Source organism: Grus americana, chromosome 9 (assembly GCF_028858705.1).
Source record: "Grus americana isolate bGruAme1 chromosome 9, bGruAme1.mat, whole genome shotgun sequence".
Lineage (NCBI taxonomy): Eukaryota > Metazoa > Chordata > Aves > Gruiformes > Gruidae > Grus > Grus americana.
The window spans coordinates 15,214,919-15,241,314 of NC_072860.1; the positions used below are offsets into that span (position 1 = coordinate 15,214,919).

The 26,396-nt window shown below is 46.7% G+C and overlaps 2 protein-coding genes and 1 long non-coding RNA gene across 7 annotated transcripts in view; 2 read left to right on the plus strand and 1 right to left on the minus strand.

The window, feature by feature from the left end:
- Nucleotides 1-7,053, plus strand: part of LOC129209796 (probable cation-transporting ATPase 13A5) — a 33,549-nt gene extending 26,496 nt beyond the window's left edge. Inside the window, exons 24-30 of one of the 3 annotated variants that reach the window (XM_054834759.1) lie at nucleotides 342-438; nucleotides 1,507-1,579; nucleotides 2,187-2,361; nucleotides 3,402-3,592; nucleotides 5,082-5,170; nucleotides 6,020-6,100; nucleotides 6,853-7,053. In XM_054834759.1, coding sequence (XP_054690734.1) covers nucleotides 342-438; nucleotides 1,507-1,579; nucleotides 2,187-2,361; nucleotides 3,402-3,592; nucleotides 5,082-5,170; nucleotides 6,020-6,100; nucleotides 6,853-7,053 — 907 coding nt within the window. Of the gene's footprint in view, nucleotides 1-341; nucleotides 439-1,506; nucleotides 1,580-2,186; nucleotides 2,362-3,401; nucleotides 3,593-5,055; nucleotides 5,171-6,019; nucleotides 6,101-6,852 lie in introns of those variants that run through there. The other 2 variants (XR_008578216.1, XM_054834760.1) reach the window with 2 other exon arrangements.
- A 970-nt stretch (nucleotides 7,054-8,023) lies between these two features.
- On the minus strand, nucleotides 8,024-11,479 carry PLAAT1 (phospholipase A and acyltransferase 1). 2 transcript variants are annotated; one of them, XM_054834762.1, is made up of 4 exons: nucleotides 11,273-11,479; nucleotides 10,469-10,700; nucleotides 10,006-10,274; nucleotides 8,024-9,641 (listed from the first exon to the last, which is right to left on the minus strand). In XM_054834762.1, exons 2-4 carry the CDS (start codon nucleotides 10,605-10,607, stop codon nucleotides 9,540-9,542), a joined length of 510 nt encoding a protein of 169 aa, XP_054690737.1. In that variant the 5' UTR covers nucleotides 10,608-10,700; nucleotides 11,273-11,479; the 3' UTR covers nucleotides 8,024-9,539. The 2 variants fall into 2 exon arrangements, with proteins under 2 accessions (XP_054690737.1, XP_054690736.1); XM_054834761.1 differs by having other exon boundaries at nucleotides 10,469-10,697; nucleotides 11,273-11,472.
- A 17-nt stretch (nucleotides 11,480-11,496) lies between these two features.
- LOC129209798 (uncharacterized) lies at nucleotides 11,497-25,165 on the plus strand. 2 transcript variants are annotated; one of them, XR_008578217.1, is made up of 5 exons: nucleotides 11,497-11,628; nucleotides 13,331-13,483; nucleotides 13,982-14,168; nucleotides 17,128-18,679; nucleotides 21,775-25,165. It is a non-coding gene; the product is annotated as an uncharacterized LOC129209798 (long non-coding RNA). The 2 variants fall into 2 exon arrangements; XR_008578218.1 differs by having other exon boundaries at nucleotides 21,859-25,165.
- The last annotated feature ends 1,231 nt before the right edge of the window (nucleotides 25,166-26,396 follow it).

Sequence of the window (26,396 nt, forward strand, 5' to 3'; positions counted from 1 at the left end):
TATGTGAAGACAATTACCTGTTTGTGTAGAAATGGGTTTGATTCCCAAAACTGTTGAGCAAAATACTAATGAAAAAGCAACAGCAGCTTAAGCCAGGTATTAAAATTGCAGCTGCAGAATAAAAACAGAGAAACAAAATGCTACAGGTGAAGGGTAGTTAAGTGGCTCTGCAGTATCTTAAGGCCAAAATACTTGTCCATGGAATTTTAACTTTTCTATTCTTTTTAGAGATCCTAAACAAAAGGAGTTGCCCTCCTGAGACGCAGAAACCATCTGTAGCACTAAAGCCGCAGTACTGTAGCTGTAAGGGGGGGTTTAGCTTTGTTTTGTGTTTTGAGCAGGGAAGGTCGAGCTGCTTTGGTTGCTTCCTTCGCTGTGGTTAAATACCTGACCCTTTACGGCCTGATTCAGTTTGTCGGCACTGCTCTGCTGTTTTGGGTAAGTGTTTCACGCCCATCTTTTATCAGTACGCTGTGCTCTGTGCTCGCTGTAGGTTTTTATCTTTAGTGGTATTACTCAGCAGGGAAGAAAAGGCATACAGGGCTTCAAGGAATAATAATGATGTGAAAAGCTGGATCATTAACGGCAGGGGGTAGATTGGTTGCAGGGACCCCCAGAATCAGGGAAAAAGCCCAGTGATTAAACTTCATGTCTTCCAAAAGAAGAAAGGGAATTAGAAGGGAGGTGAGTCCTGCCCGGCTGGGTGGTGGAGGCTCAGGAGCAGGACTTGCTGTAAAACCGGGGCTTTGGGAGAGCAGCAGCCTCTCTCTGCTGGAAAAATAGCTCGAAAATAAGTGAGTGTCTCAGGCAGATGAAGGAGGGTAGTTCAGGAAGAATTACCATTGTGTATCATCACCAGTATGTGATGAATCCTCTAAAATTTTAATCCACGAGGAGAAAAACAGCAAAGGAAATTCATGTGTGGATTTACTTCGGGCACTTCTCTTGCCTCAGTCCATGCACATCTTCTGTGCACAGTCCAGCAGAGGCTGAAGGGCAGAACGCAAAGCGAGCTGCTGTGAATCCACAGGGTACAGCCGAGGCTTGGTAGCGAACAGGGAGCGCTGGTAGGTCCCCACATGAAGACAGCTTCCCCAGCCACTAGTTTGGGCACATCAACTTTGTCCACGTCCCCACTACCCAAAGACATTTCAAACCTGGCACTCAGTGAAGCTCTGGCTGTCATTGCTGTTATCGTGGGCTGGGAGTGTGTGACCTGATGTAAGTGGTCCAAGAGGCACTCTGAGGGAGAGAGGGTGGAAAAACATTCAAATGGCACATTCAGATGTTGGGTCACCCACAAGCGCTATGAATTAGCAAGAGGTTCAGGGGGACCCGGCTGACAGCTGGCAAGCTGCGCTTGCTAGTCCTCACAGGGTTGCATCAGGGCCACGAGGCTGCCATTGCTGGCATGACGTTGCTCTGAAATAGCATCAGATGCTACAGTTTGTGTCGTCAAAGTTGTCATCGGTTCTCAGGTGGTGCTGCCTTTGGTTTTTGTTCCAGCAATTGCAGATCTTTGGGAATCACCAGTACTTGATACAAGACATCATCATTACCCTTCTGGTTTGCCTAACAAGTAAGCAGCTCGGGGAAGCCAGCTGTGTCTGTCTGAGAGCCTGAGTGTAAATAGTTGAGTTCATTTCCCAATAAAAATTAAAATGAGAAGCCAAGTTCTGCTGTAAGTAACATCATAACCATTGATGCTAGACCAATTCATAGGGCCCAGAGTGTGGGATTTGGCTCATAGTCCTTGGCAAACACAGTTGCAGAACTCTGTATGCAACCAACAGGGTTTGGATGTGAGACTCGACTGGAAGGGGAGCAGTTGCTCTGGTGACTGCTAGTGGGACTCAGATGGTGTAACTTCAGCTCCTGGGTCTCCCAAGTGTTCTTGGTGTGAGACCAGTATGGCTCTTAGACACCCATGGAGATCCCCATGGATGGGATGATATTCCCTATCTTCTCTGTGTGTTTTCCTGGGTGGGGGGATTCAGAGAAGGTTCATATGGAAAATAGTGGAGATCAAAGCCATTTCTCGCCTGCTTATTAGGGCCAGGCTTTGCAGCTTTCACCTGTGATGAGCGGATGGGGGTCTGTGTGTGGCTCTGTTTGCCCAGCAAATGCAGAGGGATGCTGGTGGGCTGGGCTGCCATGGACTGCAAATGCCTCTGGTTTCTCTCCAGTGAGCTTGACTGAAGCCTATCCAAAGCTGGCACCTTATCGCCCTCCTGGCCAGCTCCTCTCTCCTCCCTTGCTGCTCTCCGTCACCCTCAACGTGTTCTTTACCATAATAATGCAAACCTGTGGCTTCCTTCTGGTGAAGCAGCAGCCCTGGTACGTAGTGCTGGCCAGCCAGAGGTAAGTCAAGTCCCTCTTTTTGTCTCTGATCCCCAGCTTGCAGATCACGTTGCTGCTGTGTGCTGGGGACACTCCAGCCTTGCCGTGGCCTGCAGCTGGGCACGCTGCAGGACCCGAGTGGGATAATTCCTCCTCCCCGCCCCCCCGCCCCAAACTGTGTGTATACTCAGCAGAGTGTTGCCAAGACAAAATTAAGTTGCTGCAGATGCCACGCAGAGATCTAAAGAGCCAACCTGAGGGCTAACACACGCGTGTTTTCCAAACACCGCCTCTGAAGCATGCGTGGCGCTGCCCATCTGGAAATGCGGGAGAAGTGGCAATGCCCGTGCCACGGAGCTGCGGCGGGTCCCCATCCCCAGCCTGGCCAGGCAGTGCTGGGGCAGCGGCTTGGGGTGCCCACGGGGACCACCGGCCTCCCTCCACTCCCCTTAGCTGCTCTCTCTGGGGGTCTGGCCGCACAGCTCCTCCGGGAAATAAACAGGCCAGGGCCAGGGTTTTGTGGAAGCCAACCTGGCTTAAAAAGTGATTGCAAGTTCAGAAGCCATCTTGTTTTCCATGTGAAAAGTCTCTCCATATTCCAGAGCCAAATTGTATATTTGATATTGTATATATTTAAATGACAGGCATATCATCACATGGAAATGACCCGGTAGGGCAGGAGGCGCAGTGAGGCGTTTCGGTGGGGATGCTCCGAGATGACGGGGCTCCACAGGGGCTGCTTCCCTTCTGCTGCACGGGCATCACAGGGCGAGCGTGCCAGAGTGGTGTGCAGGCAGCTGGGGCACACATCTTCACAGCCGTGTCTCTTAAACACTGCTGTCATTGCCTACCTGAGAGCTGAGATTTTGGCTCAAACCAGAAAATTAAGCTGAGTTTTCTGGGGGTTTTGTTTTGGTTTTTTTTTAAATACGTGGTTTTTGCTCCTGTGGGGTGATATGTGGTTGTTATAGTAGGGTGGCTTGGAAAGAAGAGGGAATTGCTGTTTACAGCTCACCGCTGCTGGAGAGAGCAGGAGCAAAATGCTGGGTGTTACCTTACAGACATTGCTCTCCAGGGAACCAGACTGTGTCCCCCACCAGCCCAGAGGGAAACGGTTCCAGCAGCGGTGCCCAGATTACTGTCCTCAGTTATGAAGACACTACGCTGTGGCCACTGTCTTCTATCAACTGCATCATTGTGGCCTTTGTCTTTTCCAAGGGAAAGCCCTTCCGGAAGCCCATCTACACCAACTGTAAGTAGAGCTGGTGTACCATGTGCTCTGCAGACCCCTGTTCCTGCCTCAAAACAGTCGTGCCAGGAGAGGCTGCTAGGGAAGGGATGCTGTGGATTTTTCTGTACCCATGCCAGTTACTGGCATGTAAAATAATTGTCGGTGTATGTGAGCTCCTACTTCTCCATTTCAAAAAAGCTCAACGAGCACTGCTTATGTTAGCTTCTTCCTTGAGATAAGAGGCAGCAGAGCTGAAAAAGGAGACCGCATCTTGGTTTGGAAAATACATGCTTCCCAGAAGATGATGTGCTGGATTTAATGCGGTACTGTGTAATATTATGAACACAGAGCATATGAGGATCAGATGTATTTGTTTTGAAATACACACATCAAAAAGAGTTCCTCTGAGACTCCCAGTCTTGCCGTGCCTGACTTCCATTCCTAGAGATGAGAGAGAAAAGCCTGTGATAATATCACTGTTAAAATCCTCTCTCAATAACCCTTCTTTTTCTGTTTGCATTTTGCAGAGATGATTTAGCCCTTCTAGCCATTGCTTGACCGAGGGCAGGACTTTGCTTAATCTTAGCAGAGTTGATTTTGTTAGGTATTATGTTAAAAGGCAGGTCCCAAACTCTTTTCACAGAGCATTGATCGCCTGCAGAAGACAGGTGAGACCAGAAAGAAGCTGCCCTGCAAGCAGCCAGGCTGAGAATGGGACAGAGGACTCTGTCAGCTGAGAAATCTGCACATGCTTCTCTGTGGTTGATCTCTGTTTGGGGACAATCCGTAGGAGGAAGCTAAGGGCAATTGCCTTGTTTTTGCCACCCCCTCAGCCCTGGCCCCCCCTCCTCCCTGGCAGTAAGAAGGTTGCCAGGAGGCTGTTGGGAGCTGTTGACCCAATTTACCAGCCGGTTTTAAGATGTTCGGCTCCTGGTAATTGCCAGGAGTTTGGCACCTCCAGACCTATAAGCCATGTGCATCACTCTCTGTCCTCCTGCTCCTTTGGAAGAGGATACAGAGTCAGACAAACTCCTTGTGTGGAAGGCACAGGTATAGCCCACCTTTGCACCCTGTCCATCGCAGAAGCTCCTGGCCCTCCCTGGGAGGGCAGCCCATGAGAACAAGCAGCCTCCGCTGCTGCCTGCGGTCCAGGTGTATGGCTGAGCACGTGGAGGAGCAAGTGCTCGGGAAGGGGTGCTGGTGTGGCTCACAGCAGTGCCCTTTCAAGGCAGTTTTCTGTGGTTGCATAAGAATCAGAACGTGCCAAATCACTTGTGCAAGAAAAAACAGTGTAGGTGGTGAGCTTTGCAACAGGCTGCTGGGGAGTAGCTCCTCTAGTTTCAATTCCACAGCTCTTCTTGTAGGGAAAAAAAAAAAAAAAAACAACAAAGGCATTTTACATGATGGCAGTTTTACAGCATTAGCATTTGGAGCTCCTGTCAGCATATTTGCAGAGTTTGGTCACCAACTCCACTCCCTCCCAGGGCCACAAATGCTCTTCTTTCCCTAGATGTATTTTCAGCCCTCCTGGCTCTCCAGCTTGCAATCTGCCTCTTCCTCTTCTTCGCCGACATTGATGCTGTGTACAGTGGCATGCAGGTAAGCACAAACGGAACATGCATTTCCTTTTCATGTTACATATTTTGCTGGCCCTTTACCTAAGCATACAGAGCAGAAGCTATGGCTACAGTTATCTTGGAAATGAATTTGCTGATCTGATGCTGACTGGGCAACCCTTTCAAACTTCTCTAACATCCTTCTGACAAGGGCTTGATTAATGAGGTAGTCCTTGTCTCCTCTAAAGACTGGGTAGCAACAGGGAGAAGAAAAAGTGCTTAGAGCTTGCTGAGCTTTTCTTCTGAACAGAAAAGCACAATAGGGTGGATTGTGGTTTTGCATGTTGGAGGAGGCTTGTTGGCCAGAGAAGCGAGAGGGCAGGGATTGCTGCTGCCCCTGCTGCTTCCTGGAGCAGGATGAGCTCAGCAGGGCCGGGTGCTCAGCCAGGGCACAGCGCAGGCAGCTGCCTCCAGCTGTGCTGCCCAATGTCGGGAATGGCTGAGCCCTGTGGCTCGTCCCCAGTCATCCTGCATGGGATGGATTCGGGTGGAGGCCCGTCATTAGGGCAAGCGTACACAGAGGGAGAGGAGCTGCACGTGGTGCATTAGCTGCAGCTCTCCAGAAAGTATTTGGGCACCAGATCCTGCCCCAGGTGCCTGATCTGCAGGTTTCAGCAGTAGCTTAAGTAGCTGAGTTAGGCAGCTCTGTGCTGTGGGGAATCTGGCATCAAACCTTCCAAGATCTCTGTGACAAGGAATTACTGTCACTTCCTACTGCCTCCTCCATGCTTGCCACTGGGAAAATGTTAGTCAGCCTCTCAAATCATTAGGAACAGATGCAAATCTTGGCAAGGCATTTAAACCTAATTGCTGTTCATGTCTTTTCCAACAGTTTCTTTGCACTCCTGTGATCTGGAGAGTTTATGTTTTACTGATGCTCTTGGTCACCTTTTGCATATCATTTTTTATGGAGGTGAGTGCATTTGTTTACCGTCTGTTCCCTGGGGTGGGCAGGAGCAGTGTCTGGTCAGGTTTTCAACCCCCATTTGCAGCCACACTATCCTCTTGCAGGAGTATAAACCCTCTGAATTTTCTTTTTCCCTTAAGACTCAATGTGTGTCAGTCAAATCCATTTTATGCAGCCCTACAGATGGTTAAGACCACATCTCTTAAGCCTCCAGAGAGGGAGCGAGCTGAAGTGCCGCTGCCTGGGAGGAGCCCGCTGCCCTGGCTTCCAGGGGAGCAGGCTACAGCATGGGTCAGGTGCTTGGCAGTGATTTTAAAACCACCACTTCCCTCTTGCCCTACAGTCGACCAGGCCAGAGACTGCGCTGGCTTGTGCAGTTGGATATTGCAGTAATGACTAAGCCCTAAAGCTTTTTGTGAGACAAGGCTGGTGGCATCCAGCTCCAGGTATTGTTCCCTGCAAGGAGCAGCAGTGCCCAGTTATCCCACAGCCCCAGGAGGAAAAACATGCCCCTTGATTATCCCCTGCAGCTAAACAGACTGAGATCAGCGTTGTCCTGATGTAACTGAGCAGAGCCTTCCTGTAGATGAGGACGGCGGCATCTGGCAGCCATGTTACCGAAGGGGAAGCACACAGCCACCTGCGCTGGGCTCCCCGTGGGGCTCAGGGCTTGCACGTGTGGCTTTTGTCCCCGAGCGGTCCTCCCTCCCCGTGAAGGGCAGCAGCACTTACTGACCCTGTGCCGTGTCACTCCGCAGGACGTTATCTTGCAGAACAAGCACCTCTGGCTGCTGATTAAAGCCTGGTTTGGGTACCAGTCGAAGAGCCAGTATCGGAAGTGGCAGAGGATGCTGCAGAGAGATCCCAGCTGGCCTCCCATAAACACAAAGGACTTTGCGGCAAAAAGCACGGACGAGATTTACATTAACCCCACCTACGAACACAGCGAAGGGGACTAGGTGAGCCAGCAGCTGGGCAGCTTCCCTGGCTTGCACCGAACAGCCTGGGCTTTCATTCTTCCATGTGCACCAGATTCAGACGTTTGAAATCCCTGCACAAACCCACCCGTTCAGGGGCAGGCTGGGCCCGTGCTGGCTGTGCCGCAGAGCACAGGCAAGGACTGTTTTCTCAGCTGCTGGTAACAAAACAGCTGACTCTACTCCATGGCAACAGCAGGTCTCAGACCCTGCCAACATATCCTACAGAGGCTCAAAAATACTGAATACAGTGAAGCGATGGCTTCTGCTGCTCCATGCCACACTTTCACTCCATGTTTCAGCCACTGTTCCACCAAATCCTGTCAATGCACCCACCACGCTTTATGGAAAGGCAGTCCAAAATAAGTGACCCAATCTTGACTGCCCAGAGGACTATGCGTACAATTGTGAAATCCTGAGTTAAATTAAATACTGCAGCTTCCAAGAACTACAAGAAAGTTCCCCAGATGAAGTAATGCCAGTTTTCTTGCATCCTAGAGTGAATTACAGATCTGAGAGGGCACACACGCTGTCTTTGCCTGGCTCTCCCTTGCCAGCTCTTGCAGAAGTAACGCTCTGAGTACAGGAAAGGTTAAAGCTCACAGATTGCCCTAAGCCCAGGCTGGGAAGGCTGGCAAGGATATGCACCACTTCAGCTTGCAAAGGCAGAGGACAGCACAGCTGCTACAGGCACACGTGACACCCCCTCAGTTCATGCTCTGCCCCTGCCAGGTTTGGTGTCACAGGGCAGAAAGCAGGGCTAAGCATTGGCTTCTTGCTTTAACTAGGTCGTGCAAGAAGCTGGGCTTTTAATGTGCTCTGGCACGCAGCTGCTGGACAGGTACAAGCAGCTGAGCCCCTCTCTTACTTGCTCTTTCAGCTTCAAGTTGTTCAACCACCTACTTAGTTTTAGCCATGAAAGAATTTTTCATTACATTTGCAGGAATCAAAATAGGACTTTCAGGTTTGGTTTTATTATGTTTTCCCACATTAAAAAAGAACTTTATTTAAATGTAGTAACAGAGGGCACTACAAAATATGACCAGAAGTCTTGGCTTTGTTATTTCAAACACTGAAACAACTGATGTTTAAAAAAAGCTTCTGATCCCATTATGTATGTGTTAAGAACAGACAAAAATAGCAAGTCTCTTACAGACAGCTCTTTTGCTCTCATCTCTTCACAACACAGGCAGTTGCCTGTGGCAAAAACAACACAGGATTTAATTTTCTTACATGTGGTCTGCAAATAACATGGTTCCAAACATGCAAGCCAGATACTCCTGGTAAAGAGTAATAAATCACACTTTCCCAAAACCATTTTTTTCTAAGACAAGCCACACAGCTTTGTGACAAGGAAATAGCGGGGCTCTGTAGAGTGGGAAATGGGGCATAGGTGCTGCACAGGTCATTCTCCAGGTACACGGCCCACAGCACCATGGGGACCCTGGCTTCGCTGGAGAAAGATCTTACTTGTGCTGGAGGTACAAACTGCTTGAATTCAGCTTCTGGTCACTGAAGAGCCAACAGCCCCAGCTGTGGGGGACAAAGGCTCCTGGCTGCCCTTGCAATCCATGGTGGTCTTTCTTTAAACCTCGGTGCTTTGGCAGACCAAGGATTAGAATCATAGAAAGGTTTGGGTTGGAAGAGACCTTGAAGATCACCTAGTAAGCTTGGTCAGGTCCAATGCCAACAATTACTGTGTGTACGGGGATGAAGAGGGAAACTTCAGTGGCACAGTGGCCCCAACCTGGAACAAACAGCTGCCAGGGAAAAAGCTAGCTGGGTTTTTTTGTCAGGATCCCCCCAGACTGGAGCCAGAGAAGCCAGGCAAAGGGACGCTCTCCAGACAGGAGAAAACTGAGCAAAACAGCATCATGCCAAAACCAGAGCACTCACTGAAAACGCTGAGGGATACAGCCTGTAAGACCTGCCCTTCCTTCCTGCCTACCTCCTGCCCTTGCAGGAGCGGCTCCGCAGTTTAGGCACTGCAGGCACAGGCTCCGAGGCACAGTACGTGCCTTGTCTGCCCTTTCACAGGCCTGGGAACCTGGGGTTTTCCACTTGCATGGGCCCTCAGCTGGAGGACGCACAATAAACCCTCAGCAATACTTTTACATTACTTTTGATTTAAAAAAAAAAGTAAAAATGTTAAGGTTAAAATAGGTTATCCACAAAACGAGCCCACACAATGTAGCTGATAAAAATAGGATGTGTGTAGAAAGCCTGTGCCAGCCCTCAGCAGAACACCGGGGGTGTGAGGATGGAGAATTTGCAAGTGCTCCCAGACTACCACAAAAATCATTACAGGCAATGAAATAAAAGCAGCTGTGGCAAACAGGCTAGGGCTGCTCTCAGCAAGGACAACACAGTTGTTAGTGAGTCTCAGTGGCAGTGGTGGCCACAAACTGTCCTGGGTCCCTCCTGGCCAGGGGCTCCCTGACCTGCTCCGAGCTTGTCCTGGTGGCCCATCAGTACTGTTTCTCTCTGGATCTGCTCCGGAGCAAGCCCAGCAAGGAGAAGGCACCGGCAGCAGCTGTTACAAACCCAATGGCACCAATTGCTCGTTTGGCCTGCAGAGAAGTAAAACATAGGCTGGAAACATGATTAGGTTTTTTTTTTTTTTACCCTCAGGCAGAGATAATCATGGCAATTAAATGAAGGAGACACCTGCCCCATACAAGGGGTAACACCCAGGTTTTTATCCTTGGGCTCTGGCATTCAGTAAGAGAGCACTGTCAGGGTGCAGACAGACCACAATGAACCTCCCGGGGCAAGGTCTCTGTTGAGGCCAGAGGCAGTGATGGTTTGGACCCCCACGCCTGGGGCTTCCCTGTCCCGACACGGTCTGCAGGCTGTGCCCTGGTCCTGGGGCTCACACAGAGCAGCAAGGAGGTGTCCTGTGGGGCATGCAGGGGCTTACCCCATCCTACTTACCTGGTCAGAGACCCCCTCGCCATAGCGGAGCAGGGTCACGAAGTGCTCGCAGTTGTTGCCGAGCAGGTCATAGGACACCTCCTGGTCGATGAGGTACTCAGCACGCCGGATGATCTCCTCCACCGGGAGGGGAGCGTAGGTGCCGTCGTACTTGTTGTTGATGTGGTAAGTGTCGTTTCCCACCACGTCCTTCAGGAGCTGCATCCTCACCCGGGCCTTTCTGCTGAACACTGACTTGGCGCTGGCGAATGTGGCTGGGGGCCCTTCATCTGGGGAAGGCAGGGATGAGATGAGCCAGGCAAGAGATGAGGTGTGGCCCCTCCGAGACCTCAGAGAGGTTTCTGGCTGGCTCCTGGAAAGGCCATCTACACACACAGGTCCAACACCAGCCCATGGAAGGAAACAGGGCTCCTGGGTCACCCCAAAACCCCCTCTGCACCCTGCCGGGCTGCACCAGCCTTACCTACAGGTGTCACATTGATGATGTACCCGTCACCCAGGTAAAGGGCCCAGTGCTGGTAAGCGGGCCGGAAGATCTCAATCAGGTCCCCGGGCTCAGGGTCGCCGGGGCAGGTGGCGCTGAAGCTGGCGATAGCTGCCATCTCAAGAGCGTGAGGTCAGGACATGCCCTTCTTGCTGGGCAGGCTCAACGCAAGGCACAGCAGAGAGGGTCTGGGATGTGCGCAGGGCATCTGCTGGGGGATCGCAGGCAGGGACATCATTAGGGCCTGACGCTGGCATGCTCGTACTGCCCGTGGAGCATCGTCAGGTGGTACCTGACTGCTGCTGTGGTGGTTCCCCTCTCTGCAGGGCCCTGCTCGGCATGGCCGCTCCTGCCTGCTAGCGACGCGTGGGTGTAGGGCAAGAAACGAAATGCACACCCCCCCCCCCCCGCTCCCGACAAGCGCTGCAGGCGAAGGATGAAGCCATTACGGGCTGGCATCCAGCTCGCACCGCCCGTCCCCGGCTCAGCCTGCCGCACGGCCACCTCCCCGGGCCGGCTGGCCGAACTGTTCGCCGCCGCCGCAAGACTCCGCCGGTCCCTTCCCGGCCGTGCTCCTTTCGGGGCTCCAGCTTGCGCCGGGACCGGGCCAGCTCCGGAGGGGGGTCGCGGCTCCCAGGGGTGCCGAGCCCGTCCCCAGGCTATGGGGCACCCCCGGGAGCTGGGCACCCCTGCAGCACAGCACTCAGCACCCTGGCGGGGGGCCACATCCTGCTGGCAGATACCTGCTCCCCCCCGCGAGCTCCCCCGTAGCGCCCCGCTCACCCCCAGCGCCCGTCCCGCTGCTGCTGTGGCCGGGCTGCCGCTCCGGGGCGGGGGCAGCGGCGGAAGCTGGGCCGGGCCCTGCCTCCTCCCGGCCGCTATAAATAGCCGCGTTCTGGGCAGGCGGCATTTGCGTGGTCCCCGGGGAGCTGCCTGCCTCCTCGCCTGCCCAGCAGCCGCTGTGCTCCGCCGGCGGAGGCTCCGCTCCAGAGGGTGTTCCTAAAGCCGCCCGTCGGGTGGAAAAGCCCGTCCCACCCCCCGGGGAACACGGGCCGCCGCCTCCTCGCCCGGAGCCCTGCCAGCCGCGGGGGTGGGCTCCGGTGTGCGGAGCCGGGGCAGCTGTCCTGCAGGGCCGAGGGGTAAGTGAGCATCCCTCACCAGGACACCTTCCGAGAGGGAAAGGGGATGCTGCCGTTTCACTTTGCTGGTGAAGAGAACAAAGAGGTGGAGCTCAGAGTAAATTCCAGTGGCCATTTTAGGGCAATGAGGTTGCTAGGATGGCTTTTCATGTATCTTTCGTGTTGTGGCCCAGGAATTTCCATCAGGACATCAGAGGAGTCTCATGATTGTGCCTGGCCAGAGTCCTGTGAGCTGAGGGATGGCAGTGCAGGCAGCCTGAGCACAGCCGAGCAGGTACTGCTGTCTCCTTGGCTATTGCCAGTGCAGGATGCTAAAAAGAAGGGTTCACTATCAACAAAACTGTCCTCTGGGTGAGTTGAGCTAAGCAGTGAATTTAAAGCCCAACATTTTGAAAGTCAGGTGAGCAATTCAATTGCTTTAAAAGATCAGAGCAGCAGCAGATTTATCATCTGTCTGGCTTCTATTGACATGAAATAGTTAATTCAGTGGAGCACTGAATTGCAGTTCTGCACTCTGTTTTCAAGCCTGAATTGCAAAACTTTGCAGTGGAGAGCAAAGGCAATTCTTGGGATATTGAAAAAAGAAGTGTATCCATGAAAACCCAGAAATCTGCTTTACCTGGGCACGGCTGGGCCCTGTTGCTTGGGAGGGTCTGGGCTGGGATCCTGCAGGGTGGGGACTGGCCTGCGCTCCCACCGACTGCAAGGGGAGGCGAGCGTGGTCAGCACCGCTCAGCATGCGCAGAATGGCACTGTTGACAAGCATGAGAGCACAATAGGAAGCTGCCGCTGAACAGGCAGGAAAGATGCTTTTATAATCGTGGTGAAATTCCAGCATAAGGTTGACAGTTCATTTGTGCACGAGTAGGTCTCGTGCTGGCTTATTCTCATTATGTAACGAGGCTGAAAGCCCCTTTCCATTCACATCCTCTCCAAAATAGCTGTGCATGTATGGACAGCTGGCATGTTCTTGACTGGACCAGAATAAAATGCTTTTATCTACCTAACTGTTCATGGAGATTAGAAATACTTCTCTGGCTAATGGCACATATGAGTTTATGGATATAAGAGAAAAGGAAGGGAGAAAGGGCAAGTAAATAACAACCAGTATTATGGCAGAAACGATGGGAAGCCCACACTGTCCCTCATCGTAACTAGAAGTGAACCCGCAAAGAAGTAGAAAAGCATCGGAGAAGGCTTAATGATGCATTCCTTGCGTCCCAAAGCTTCACTCTTAGCACTAGAAATGTGTTCGAGGCTTGTACAAGGCCCAGGCAGCCTCAGTCCCCTGAGCCTTGTGAGTGATCTGATGTGGGGGGTGTGTCTGGCCACAGACATCTTTGATCTTCTGCTGTGGGGGGATCCTTATCATGGTCTGGGACTGAGCTGACGCATATCTCTACCCACACTCATCAGATGCTGGCAGCTTCAGAGTTTGCAAAAACACCAAGGAGAATTTATGACAGCATCTCATTCTTCAGAAAGTGTCTGTTAAGTTGTGCTCTTGCTTAGCACCCACAGGCAGGGGGCTGATGACAACCCTACTTCTCATCCACTCTACTCTGACAGCAAGGAGGCAGCTCTCCTTCAAACAATCCCTTCTTCCAGTCCAGCACTCCCAAGGGGGGCAACGGGGGTCATCTATTTTACTACACCTGTCACCAGATGAGCTCAGTATCTTCTTATGTGTTTCTCTCCCCAGTTGGACATGCCTTGCCAGAAGAGGAGCAAGAAATGTGTCTAGCTAATCCCTTCCCCATGGAAGGATTTGGGTAAGATGATCTCATGAAGACCTGCCTGGGATGCTATAATTAATTCTGACCTCCTCAGTCTACGGCTTGTGCATCTATCAGAGGTGTGTATGTGATGGTGTGCAGCACACTTGTGCTGGCTAATTCTGTCTGGATTTTGTGTTTTTCAAACAGCCTCTGAGGACAATACAGTCTCTAATGTGATTTAAGACATATTTCAGTTTGGGTCTACAACATGAGATCCAAGAGAGTTTTTAGATGAACAATTTCAAAGATTTTCAGCAAATGCAATGATTTATTTATTATTATTTCTTCTGAAAGTACTAGAAACACTATTAAAATAGAAGAGCAGAAAGTAATACACATCAACTGGAAAAATATTGCTAAGTATAGGTACATATTTTGGGATTAATTTTGCTCAAATGCAGTGTTCACTATGTAGCCATAATCTTGCTCGTGTATTCTGTCATTCGATGCATTTCTGGACCATTTCAAAGAAGAATCCCTTGATATCACAGCTGTATCTGTCTTTCTCTTCCTTCTGTACAATGGGGAAAAAAAAAAAAAGAACAACCATATTTAATTTCTGTTCTTATCTGTAGTGAGAGATCAAACAACAGCGTGAGCATGAATGAAGTCAGATTTTGGAGAAGCCCAGGTTTTGTGATAGTGATGTATATGCCCTGTGTAAAGGAAACGGCTTATGTTCATTTCTGAGAAAAAGTGAAGTTTTCCCTCACATTCTTCAAATGAGATCCTGAATGCTGTGGTTCCTTTCTGGCCCTGCAGGTACGTGACTGATGGGAGTTTTGAGGTTTACAGGTGCTAGAAGGGGCGTACGTGTCTTGACTCTGCTGAACGTAGCAAAGCTGGGAAAAGCCTTACCTGTACAGGTACACTGTAGAGGAGATGAGAATGATGACAACAACTACACCTGCCACAACTCCAATGACGATGGCAATCGTATGGTTCTCAGGATCCTCTGTGGGAGGCTCTTCAACTGAAGAAGAAATAAGAGCCCTGTCAGTGAAGGCTAACCATACTGCGAACAGATTTTTTTCCTCAACCCTTGCCTGTCTGCCTGGTTTATGCTGTATTCTCTGATGAATGTAGCTTTCTGGAGTGGTGTCAGGCCCGGGTCCTGTACGCCCTACAGAGCCCTTCTGTCGTGCCTTCTAGCACCTCTCCACTGGGGAATCTGACCCCTTCTTTCTGCTTGGATGACCAGGCTCTTACCCACTGGGTTACTAATTCACAGTATGGAAATGAAGAGCAAGCTCAGTCTTCTCCATAATGAAACCCATTTTTGAAAGTGGCGTATGTAATGCAGACAGCAAAATCCAAAATAGTTTTATTACCTATCTTTTCAGCTTCACAGCTTGGTCCTGTGTACAGTTCTGAACATTCACAGTAGAAATAGAGAGAGGTGCCGTTGGTAGTTTCAGAGCAAACTCCATCATTCTTACAAGGATTTGGCATACACGGTCCACCTAGCAAAAAGGAAGGAGAAACACTTCAGACTCTCAGATAATCCAACTCTGAGAAAACTGTTCTTGCTTAGATTACACTGACCCCTAATGCTGGACATCCCCTGTATTTTATGGCACATTAGTTGTATTTGACAACAGGAATAAGGGAAAGAAAGACTGTTTCTATGATGAAACATCAGAGCAAGATCCCCACTATGCTTTTCTTCTGTACACTGTTGCAACTATCCCCAAGTGATGTCCTATAAGCAGTAAGCTAAGACTTCTTAGCATCAAAGACAATGTGATAGTGGTTGACTCACTCCTGTAGCATCCACGGCTGTAGTTTGAAATGCCACAGATTTCATCAGATCCACACACTATGTTAGAGCAGGAGACAGTGGAGCTTTCTGTGCACTGGCATCTCTGAGAGCAGTCATCAGTGGTGAATATTTCTCCAATCTGGAAGACACCAGTTAAATGTTATAAATAGTAAATAAAATCAGCCAGAAAAACCAGGAATGGAGCACTGGGGCCCCATGCTACTCTCTATGATGCCTTAATGAATGGTAGCAGGGCAGATTTGATTTTTTTTAGTAGTTTGTACAAAAAAGAAAGTAGTGTTTGGGGTATGAGATCTGAGCCCCAGGTCAGTGAAGAATTAATGTAGGGGGTCAGAGTGTAATCGTGTACTTTCTCCAGGTGCCTGCCTTAAGTATTCTGGCAGGCAGAGTTTCTTTCAGAGGCAGACCAAGTGATCTACTCTCTCTTCCCTTCCTCCAGAGACCAACTTTTATTAAACAATTGCCCTTTGTTTCTAATGCAAGATTACATGCTGAAGAGAATAAGGAGATTGTCAAAATAATTAGCAGAAGAAAATATTGTTTGGTGCTGCAGGAGCTGTCTGACGCACAGGGAGACTGTACCTCATAATATTTGTTAAGGTACGTGCAGCCGCATTGTTTGTAAGGCACGCAGTCAAAACCACTAAGAACATAGCCAGGGAGACATTCACAGCCTTCAACACAAGGTGATTCGCACTCAGAGGGGCTGGTCAAGTCGTTGCAGGATGCTGGGCATGCAGACATGCATGAGCTGTAGTTGCTGTTGGCAGGACATGATATACCTGTAAAAATAAGGAGAGTCCAGTTGTAGCAGGCTGCTGTGCATTACTTACTTACACAATGCCCTTTGAGATCCAGAGGACGTTTCCATTTTGTAGGAGGCAATATGATGAACACACGTACACAGAGATGTGCACACATATATAAAAGTACTGAAGTTGTAAGCAAAGCACTTGAAAGTCAGGAAATGCACCATCAAAGATATTTGTATGCTGTGGTCTTATTCCTGGTGTTCACTGATCTCGAATAACTTCTCACACATTCAGGGTAGCCATCCCTGCAAGTACCAGAGCTGTTTCACAACTCTATTCCTGGTGAAACACAATTCCCAAAGTCAACTAACCAAGGGTGATGCAGGGGAAGTATGGTTGGATGAATCTCCCAAGTTGGGAAAAAAAAATAGGAGAAAAAAAAAAAAGGTTTGAGATTATTATAAGTTTTATTTCACCATTTTTTAGTCTGAAAGATTTGGAGTTTTCAGCTGAATCTTTTTTATCTTGCAATTTCACAGGCAAAAAAAAAAAGAATTAGTGTATTTTGTAGATTTAAAGAGATTGAAATTAAATGTTTTTTCCTTCAGATTTGTGGTTTGTGATGGTCTCCAGAATTTTAACTTTTTTCCCCACTTGGGAATGGGGACAATTTTTCCTTTTGCTCAAAACTTCTGCTGACAGGGAAGCTGACTGCTCTGCTTTCTAACTAGTTTTCTAAGTGGGGGTCTAAATGCGAAAGTCAGCGCAGGATACAGAAGAGCAAGCGTGCGTGCTAAACTGTGAACAGTGATTGAAGTGCGAATCAACATACTTTACTCCCTGAAAAGCTTTGATATATGGTGTGTCTAGAAAAAGCCTCATATCTCAGATTTTGAGAGTCTTTTAGGCAGAAACCATACTTTCTGGTTCTTCCTGTGCTTACCACAAACTGTCTGTTGCCTCCAGCCGTCCATACTGACTCCTTGCTGCTGACAAGCCAGCACATATTCCTCCAGACTGCGACATAGGGTAGTATCGTTATCTCCTTCCACACACATATCAAACAGGCAGCTCCTATGTGCAACATGAGAAAGTGTTCATTCCCAATACCTTTGTTACTGTTTATTTTCAGCTGCTTTTCTGCCTGACTCTGAGTTAGTGCCATTTTCCTGTATCTTGCTGACAGGAGAACGGAGGAATAAAAAAAATCCCCAGCCACATGATTGGGAAGATCAGGTCATTTGTGGTGCAGCTGCTGCTAACGTGTGAGGTATTCATATATGAACAAGCAATAAACAGGTACCTGGCAGCTTGTCACAGTAAGTTATTCTTTGCTATCTGTTTCTGGTTTGGGCTAGCATGGCTGCATCTTGCTCATAGAGCACTTTTTAGTGCTGCTAAGTCTTATAGCTGGACTACACACATCTTTCAATACATAGGTGTCCTCCCCATGTCCGTATGCCTTAAATATTGACAGAGAATTCTGTTTTACCCTGTGTTTGTTTGCTAGTGCTACCTTCTCAGCTTTGCTCATCACCTGAATATCCACAGCCTGATTTTCAAAGGTATTGAGATCTGAGATGAATGGGATCTGCAAGTATGCAGCACCTCAGAAAAATCAGGCAACCTCTAAGAAGGTAAAACAGGCTGCCCAACCAAATTCTGGAGTGAGGAGAAAAGTAGGCTTATGTTAAGAATCAGGATATATACTTTGAAGCCAGTGGTCCAGTTTATTTGGCTTAAGATACCTTCACGTTCTTCTCAGAGCTAAGAGGGACTTGGAAGTGGGCATCTTTAAACATTAGTTACAACTATATGACTAAAGAAAACTGGCAGCTACTTGGCAATTTTGTGACTGATGATGGATGAATGAAAATGTGGGGATAAATCAGTAGGTTTCATGCAGCTCAAAATTAACTGCGTAGGAATTGTATGTGTAAGAGGCCAGACCAGCCTTGAAACAGAGCAGAGGGAACTTTCTTGAAGGTACTGGGTTAGTTACTCTTCACTAACCTGTTTTTTGCACTGCTCCATGAAAGATTCAAGAAGTGTCACTGAGAGTTTCAGCGCTTGTGGTTATAGCACGAAGGCTAGACTTTATGAAGCTAGAATTGCTAAAAGGAAACTAATAGAGCCAGGAACCAAATCCTCACTGAATGTGGATGAGCACTGTGAGCACACTGGAAATCCCAGCCTACAGGTATAATGCTTATCACTGCTGCTTTTTCTGTGTAGGAAAAGAGGAAAGCTACTTTCTAAAGCTAACAGAAAAGTGAAACTCTAAATAGATGGAAAGAGAGATAATCACAACTATTTAAAAATAAATGAGGGGATTTAAATGTATCAATAACGAAAGCACTGGGCCCAGCTCTCCAAAGACACCTACTATCCTCAGTTCCTATTAGTACCCTGGAGACTGAAGATGCAAAGTTCTTGTCAGAAACTAGCACCAAAATGATTTAGCAAATGGGGAGAACAACTGTCTGCAGTTGACACTTACGTGAAATAGAAGTCTGGTGAGACCGTAGAATGACACTTTGCGAAAGGACCATTTGACTCAGTCAGGATTTGACATCTAGAAGTTTTGTTTTTGTCCTCCAGCTGATTTTCATTGCAGCCTTGGAAGAGCCCTGGATCTGGTTCCTCCTCAGACTCATCTTTTGAATTGACATCTCGCCTGGAAATGAAGTCATGAAACCATCAGTTCTCTGTACATCCAGCATTCATGGTACTACTCTGTAAGTAACACCACAAGAGTACCTCTGCCTTGTGGTATTAGTGTAAGCTTATTTCTCTCTCATGATTTATCCTCAATGGGAAGGAGATAGATAAAGCAAATCAAAGATGCACTAGCACACTTCCTACTATCTCAGAGATTTATGGGTATTTAAATCCAAAGGGATAGCATTAATTATATCTTTTGAAATTCTGCATGACACAGGCTTCATCCAATGCCTCCTTCATCCAATTTATTCAATAAAATTTGAACATTAGTGAGAATGATACACCTGGAATAGGCCACTATTTCTTGGACATATGCTCACTTTCACCGAACAACTGGCTGCATGCCTGAAGTGCCAGAATTCTCCTCTAGGCACAGCCTCCAGAGCTCCTTTATGCTCAACAGTAGCCTACATACTGCTTTCCGCTATTCTGGCAGACAAGTTCTTGCAGCCAAATTATATCCTGACAGCTAATACAATTCCATTTACTTGCTGAAAAAGTTCTGTGTTAGTGGCTAAGCAACCTCCAAAGGTCTTTCAAAGCAAATTGAGAAGGAAGGAAGAACACTTCTTTCCCTACCTGTTTCAATGTTCTGTACGGACTAATTGGCACAGAATTTGCCTGATCACAAATATCACTCATTTGTACTCAAAAGAATGTCCTTAATTTTGTGAACTGGCAGAAAACACTAGATAGCCATGAAAGTAAAGAAATCAGACTCTTCAAGAACATCTTCTGGGAGGAATTGTGAATTCATCTTGATGTATTTCAAAGCTACCTTCATGTTCCAGGGGGAGGGATGACACTGAACCAGGATTTGCCTACCCTCAGGTCCATCCAGCACAGCATGATGTATTTATCTTTGCCAGGAACCATAAGCTTGGCAAAGATCTTATTCATCCTTATGCCCTAGCAGTTGTAATGGTTGTGACTCCAAGGTGAACTGGAGTAATGCAGTGATAGTTCAGGCCTCTTTTGGCTAGATAGAAGGGCACTGAGAGTTCACCTTAGTAATGTGCGGGGAAAGTCCCTACACAGACCAAGGGAAGAAGAAAGACTGGAAATAAGACACTGTAATTATTCCTGGATATTAACTATGGCTTAATTCACTCACTTCCAGTGGCTGTACTTGCCATGGATATTAAGTAGAAAATTAAGTACCTGACACGAGACGTTCTTTTCAGAGGAACTTTCCAGCTCTCACCAAATACATTCACATTCTTCACCCAAACACCATTTGGATTTGTGAAGTCATTTCTGTATCTCCCATCAAAGTTACCACACAAGCCTTCTACTCTGTTTATGTAGGTGTTGGCCAGCTTTATATCTAGACGGGAAAAAAAAAACCAAACCAAAACCCATTAAATAGAAATCTTTGCTTCTGAGTGTATGGAAGAGGTGGAAAGCAGTGTTAAGTACCACATTTCATGATTCAAATGGGAGTTGGTCATGTGACAATGGACCTCATAAAAAGGATATGAACACAGCCCTGAACATACATGTTCATATGTGTATTCATGACTGTTTCTATCATGAAAAAAGTAATTTCTTGCAGCCAATAAGTATTATATAATATGACATCACCACCTGAGTGCTCTTAGTGCTTACTGCTTAGGAACAAACTGAATGCACTACCCAATTTTTGCCCTTCACTTACAATCCACTTGCTCATTGAGAAACAGAATTCCTATAAAACAGACCTTTTCTTTCTGCAGTTGGAATTTTAGGGTTTAGAATAATGATCATGTGTATAAATAGTCTGGCACTTTCACCATACACTCAGAAATAACATGGCTATATTCTGTTGTAAATCAGGAGTAACTCTGCTTTGAACAGAGGAGGTAATGTGTGTTGAACTTACATGAGTGAGTTGTGTATATGTGATATAAGAGTCCTGCTGAGAAACACTAAAGAATGGGATTATCTGGAATAGGCTTGAGAGGAAGCATGTAAAAGGATGCACTCACTGCTGTATAGCTTGAGGACCTCAGTCCTATGACTCAGTTAAGCTGGCAAAGGGGCAGATCCAGACTTCATCCCATCATCCTGATCAGCAATTTTAAGTGATTTGCTTTTGTTTTTATCACTCTGGCCTTACTTAACATGAAAAAAGGTAGAACAGACTGACTCTATATCTCATTTCTCCTAAGTTCAGGTGGATTCAGACAAAGAAATGCCAGTTTTATGTTTTTTTCTGGTTCCTGGGAAACACTTTTTGTTTTAATTTTCTGGAAGTTCATATCACAAAGGGCCATAGGCTCGAAGGGTGAAGGTTTCTAATTTTGCCTTGGGTTTAGACCTCCTTTGGAATGAGAATGGTTTTTGAAATGGTGCATAAATATTCCTGCACATTGTCTTAGTATCACTTACCTGCATTTTGACTGCCATCAAAGCTCAGGTATAAGCCAAAGTCTGTCTCCAGGTAAATTCTTGATGTCCTCTGATATATACGAATACCTTCATGAGGATGAGCAGGGGGTCTCACCCTCACACCATCCAACTAACAGGGAAAGAACAAGTTTAAATTAATAATATATAGGCCAAAATAAAATCTGGCTTCAATACAGGTCAATGCTACAAAGGAACACTCCTCTTCTCTGGTTTTATGATAAATATATCAGATAATTTAACCAGGTAAAAACCTCAGTATTCAATTTTTAAAGTTAACAAAATCATATATTGAGAAAAGGGATCTGGACGTAGTATTTTCATATCATCCTAAGAGATTTCTATTACAGTGCTAAAAATGTGTATATGAGCTATGTATACTCTTATGTACCAATAAAGAGGAAGGAAATGCAATTTTCCTAGCATAATTCACACTTCTCCCTACCACTGATAAAAATTTGTGTGGCTTTATTGTAAGTCTTGGGATATTTGGTGTTTTATTGCTAAATGTCTATTTATTAATTTGTTTGTTTTAAGTGGAATTATATCCTTTGTAGCTATAGAGAAAAAAGACTTGACACAACTGAAAATCACATTTGTGGTTGCCCCATAGCACTGCTGTAATAATACAGTTAGCTTTAATACTTAAATTCTTCAGAACAGACATTTATTACTCAAAGGCATTTTAGTCCAAGGGAAAGCCTTTCTCTGTTCTCTGCAGTCAGTGAGAGAGACTTACCACAAGCTGCTTGTTCTGCTTGAATTGCACTGTGTGACCGTAAACATTGACGAGAATCTCTTTCAGGTAAGTAATGTGTCGATTTCCATGGAAAGGATAGTTCGTGCCTTCAATGCTGAACTGCGTCAGAGTATCAGGTAGGTCAGGGATGGTCTGAGCCACAATATACGTGTATTTCCCTTGAAAGTGATGCACCAGACCGTCGAAGGTGATGTAGTGTGGGTCTCCCATGATCCGGCATTTCCCAAAACCTAAAGGGGAAGAGCTTCATTACTCTTCAGTCTGAATGTGCATGTGCGAGATGCCAAGCATTGGATCATTTTAACATAAGTCAGATAAAAATGATTGCTGCTAGCATGCAGGTCTCTTAAAGATGGGCGCTCAGGCATCACCCTAGTGAATGGGCACTCAAATGAAGAGACGGCCAGAGAAATTCATTCCTCTGCTGAGACCCAGTGCAAGCCAACTGAAGCAGGGGTTTACAGGCTTTCTAAAGACTAAGCTGTGCATGTTGGTCCTCTGCAGAGGAATGACTTTGCCACACAGCATGGCTTGCAGTGGGCTCTTAGAGATGCCCGTTTCATAATCCTCGGCAACGTGTTGCTACAAAATTATTGGAATATGAAAAGCAATGTCTAGTTTCGGCTGGCTCGCTGCTGTCACACTGATTTCTTCTGAGGTTACTAAATTGATCATTGAGTTCACCAGACCTAACAGCAGTGACTATCGTCTAAGTATTCTCCTTGGCCACTGAGCGCAGAGCAAACCATTATCCCAGGACCAAGGCTCTCCTTAAGAGTGCTGGAGTGCCTCTGCTGTGGTATTTTGCCAAAATGGAGCAGGGGGAAGCTGGATTTGCATTATGCTCTTGTACTGGTCATCAATACAGTAGGACCCATGCCATACTATTCTTCAAAATTGAAGTGTAGAGTCACTAGGCAACAAGCTATCTCCTAAACACTCCAATTTACCTAGAGAATATGGGATTAACTTTGCTTAGCCAAAGCAACCATTGGATGAAAAGCACCAAGGTTCTCTGACTGGCCTATTACATATCTGTTCAGATCTGCTCTGTCCTGGTTTGCCTTTATTTTTTTCTGTTCTCAAATCAACAGGCAATGGGAAAAACAGGATCGTTGCCAAAGGATTCACAGACATATCTGAGGTTTGGTTTTGGTAGATGCAGTGAAAATCTTTTATTATTATTTTATTTAATCTAGTCAGACTAAACTGTCAAATTTCTAGATGTAAGTAAATTTTCAAACTGTTGTTCCACTTCCTTCTACAAATTCTGTCTTGTATTGGAACTTTCTATTCTGAGAACTGAGGCCTTTTTGTGTTAATAATGTGTTGTCAATAGTACTGTCAGAGCTGCCTTTCTCTGTATAAAAGTCTGGAAGTGCCATAGAAGAAAGAACGGACACCCACATCCTTCCTCCTTCTCCAGGCCTCATGAAACACCAAGTGAAGACCTGCCCGCACATACCTGTTGGATTGCACTTGTGTTTTCCATTTTTGATCACGCAGGTTTCTTTAGAATCACAGCTGTAGCTGTTACATGTGATGACACCGTTCTTCTGACACTGGCATCTTTTGGCACAGTGTGGAGTTATCCAGGTGTCCCCAGCCTGGACACAAGTTGTGTTAATATGTTACCAAGGTGCTCAGCTTCACGATGCAATAAAAGCTCAATAGCAAAGGGTGTGGGGGGGCAACCCAGTCCATTTATCTTACTATCTTTGGCATGAGAATTTGAACACAAAGCAGGACTAGGATAGACTGCCTGAATAACTCTGATCAATTGACAAATTTTGAATATGCCTGAATTTTGGCCTCAGGTGCAAAGTACCAAGCTCCTGCACCTCCTAATACCTGAGCCTGCAGCTTGTACTAATCAGATGAAAGGTATTTAAGAGGTAGACCCTGAAGATTTCTCTCTCTCATTCGGATGGACAGGGGACCAACTTTCTACAAGCTTTGCAACCAGAGATTTGCTCCACAAACTACTTACGCTGTAGTAATTGTTGTCGTCGTCCCTGCAGCCACAATTGCTCAGAGGTACACATTTGCCATTACTGAGCACGTAATTATCATCACACTCACAGCCCTCTGTGCACTCTTCTGTCTTCTCACAAAGGGAAGAGGCAAAAATGTCATTGCATGTTGATGGGCAGGTGGAGACACAGTCCGTGTAATGGCTATAGGTTGGACAGGGCAACGCTGTGTGGGTGAAGAGAATAGAACCAGCGTTATTAAATACATTTAGAAAGCGCACTGCAAACACATGTGCCTGCCTGAAAGTTACAACTTGGCTTATGGAATGGTAGTATAGAATTGCTTTTTAATAGCTGATTCTGATCATCAGACCCTCTCTGGAGCTGCTGATTCAGTTCTACTACAGATATGCCTGAGCTGGTGTCGCCTGGCGCTAGATCATTCAGATTCAGTATTCCAGTTCAGCCGCAAATGCTTCTTTGGGCACTGCTAGAAAGGAGAATCTTTAGGGCAAATTCCTTAGAATGTTTGGCCCTCCAGTGATGCAAACCAGGTGTATATCTAGCTCAACCACAGACATAACCACATGCAAGAACAGCTATGCATTCTCAGACTGAAGATTCATCTAGCTCTATACCCGATTTCTGCCAGTGACTAGAGGTGCATAAGGGGACAGTTCAAGAAACAGGGTAGCAGGACAAAGGGTTCATTTGTGCAGTATTTCTCGTGGCAAGGAGACAACTAGGAATTTCTGATGGTCCTATTCAACATTCATCTGGCTTGTTTTTTAACCAGTTAATTGTTTTGTCCTCCACGACATTATGTGATAATTAATCCTACAATGTAATACTAAACTGTGAAAAAAAACCCAACAAAAAGAAACCCACTATGTGATCTTTACTCATTTTTACATAATTTCTTTGTAGCTTTGTGGAATGGGTGGAGTGAGGCACGTACATTGGAAATTAATCCAAGAACGCAGCTCTTAATAAGTAACTGTCCAAATTGCCAGTTTTCATCCTAAACACAGTGAGAGGCATTGAGCCCTGTGTCCTAACACAGTATCTCACTTTGTTTTAGTCTTCTGGTTATATTATTTCTCCACTTTAGACTCATTGCAGTATCTCATGGCACTCTACTAAAGACATTCTGACTCCACATTACTATCCATAACTTTCCTAGTCCTGAGTTATCACTGGCTTTAGCTCAACGTGAACACAGTTCAGTGCAACAATGGAGTCATAAAATCATAATAATAGAATTGCATTTTGTGAGAATTGGGTTTAATTTAATTTTACATAACTTGGTGACCTAATACTGCTGATTTGTTTTCATGCTGTCAGCCATCCAAGTTTGATTTTTTTTTTTGCTTGTGCACTTACGACAGAATGTGCTATTCCTCCATTTAATGGTGATTCCATGATTCCTGCAGGTGTCCACATAGACTTGAACTATGTCGCAGAGAGTGGACTTCATGCCATCATACTGGCACATGTCATAGATGCAGCTCTGTATGAAGTCTTCAGGCTTGACTAGATTATGACATGCTTTGAATTTGTCTGATTTTAGGACATTGCATTGGCTCTCAATGCCTGGTTTATTCTCAGCAGTGCAAGGAGGAACATCATCTTCTCTTAAGTCTGATAAACAACTGCATGAAAGCACAGACACAGCCATGTGTAAGTTTCAAAGGCATATATAAGAGACTGAAACTGAAAAGTTTGTTTCTACTGAAAGGTATTAAACAAATAACACAGAAAGCATAACAGTCTGCTTTCTGTCTATGAGTGAAAGTAGGCAGAAGTAGACCTGCCTGGCAATCACCATGCTGTGTCTGACCCTCGTTACTCTCGCTGAACTTGACCCTGACTAGAGGATTGACTTCTCAGCTTGACCTCAGACCTGTCTCATCACTGCAAGCTTGTGTGGTGATCTGGACTCTTGGCTGACCCTGGCTTCCACCCTGGAGCCTGCCCTGCTCGAGTAGTGTGGCATGGGCCCTGGCTGGTGAGGCCACTGTTCTCTGGGCTGTGTCATCACACCTGGCTCCCTGGCCCTTAGGGAGCAGCTGGCCCTCACTGCTCCCCAACGCCATCGTCCCGCTCTAGGTGTTTTTGGTGTAAAATAAACAGGCTATGCCACACTGTGGACTGCCCAAAGCCTAGTTCCCCAAGCATGTATGTAGATCGATAGGACAGCTGTGGTTTCCTTCTGGCCTGTGCAGTGGTTTCCTATGGTGATGGCTTTTTTTGAGCCTCAAATTGAAGAAAAGAAAACATATACACTGCTTATGTGTTACAAAGTAGCAAACAGTCAAAACAATTGAAAGGAGACTGTTTCCCAAAGGAAGTTGGAAGGTATGAAAAGAAGTTACATGTACCCTTCATCACTGTCGTTTTCTACCTTCCAGCTATTTCCAAACTGTGTGACACTGACGAGTGTGCCATTGCGCAAGGACAGATCGTCTTCACGGTTATCATTGAAGTTACCACACATGCCATGTACCTGCAAATGAACAAGAACCATATTCTAAGCACAAGCTGCTCTACATCAGCTTCCCCAATAACTTCTTATTCATTGCTTATGAAATGTGATGAAATCACCCCCGC

Excerpts from the sequence above, each read along its gene's own strand:
- PLAAT1 (XM_054834762.1), bottom strand. The coding sequence starts at position 10,607 with ATGGCAGCTATCGCCAGCTTCAGCGCCACCTGCCCCGGCGACCCTGAG. Across the intron at positions 10,275-10,468 it reads CATCAATGTGACACCTGTAG|ATGAAGGGCCCCCAGCCACA; the intron begins GTAAGGCTGGTG and ends TGCCTTCCCCAG. Across the intron at positions 9,642-10,005 it reads GCGAGGGGGTCTCTGACCAG|GCCAAACGAGCAATTGGTGC; the intron begins GTAAGTAGGATG and ends ACTTCTCTGCAG.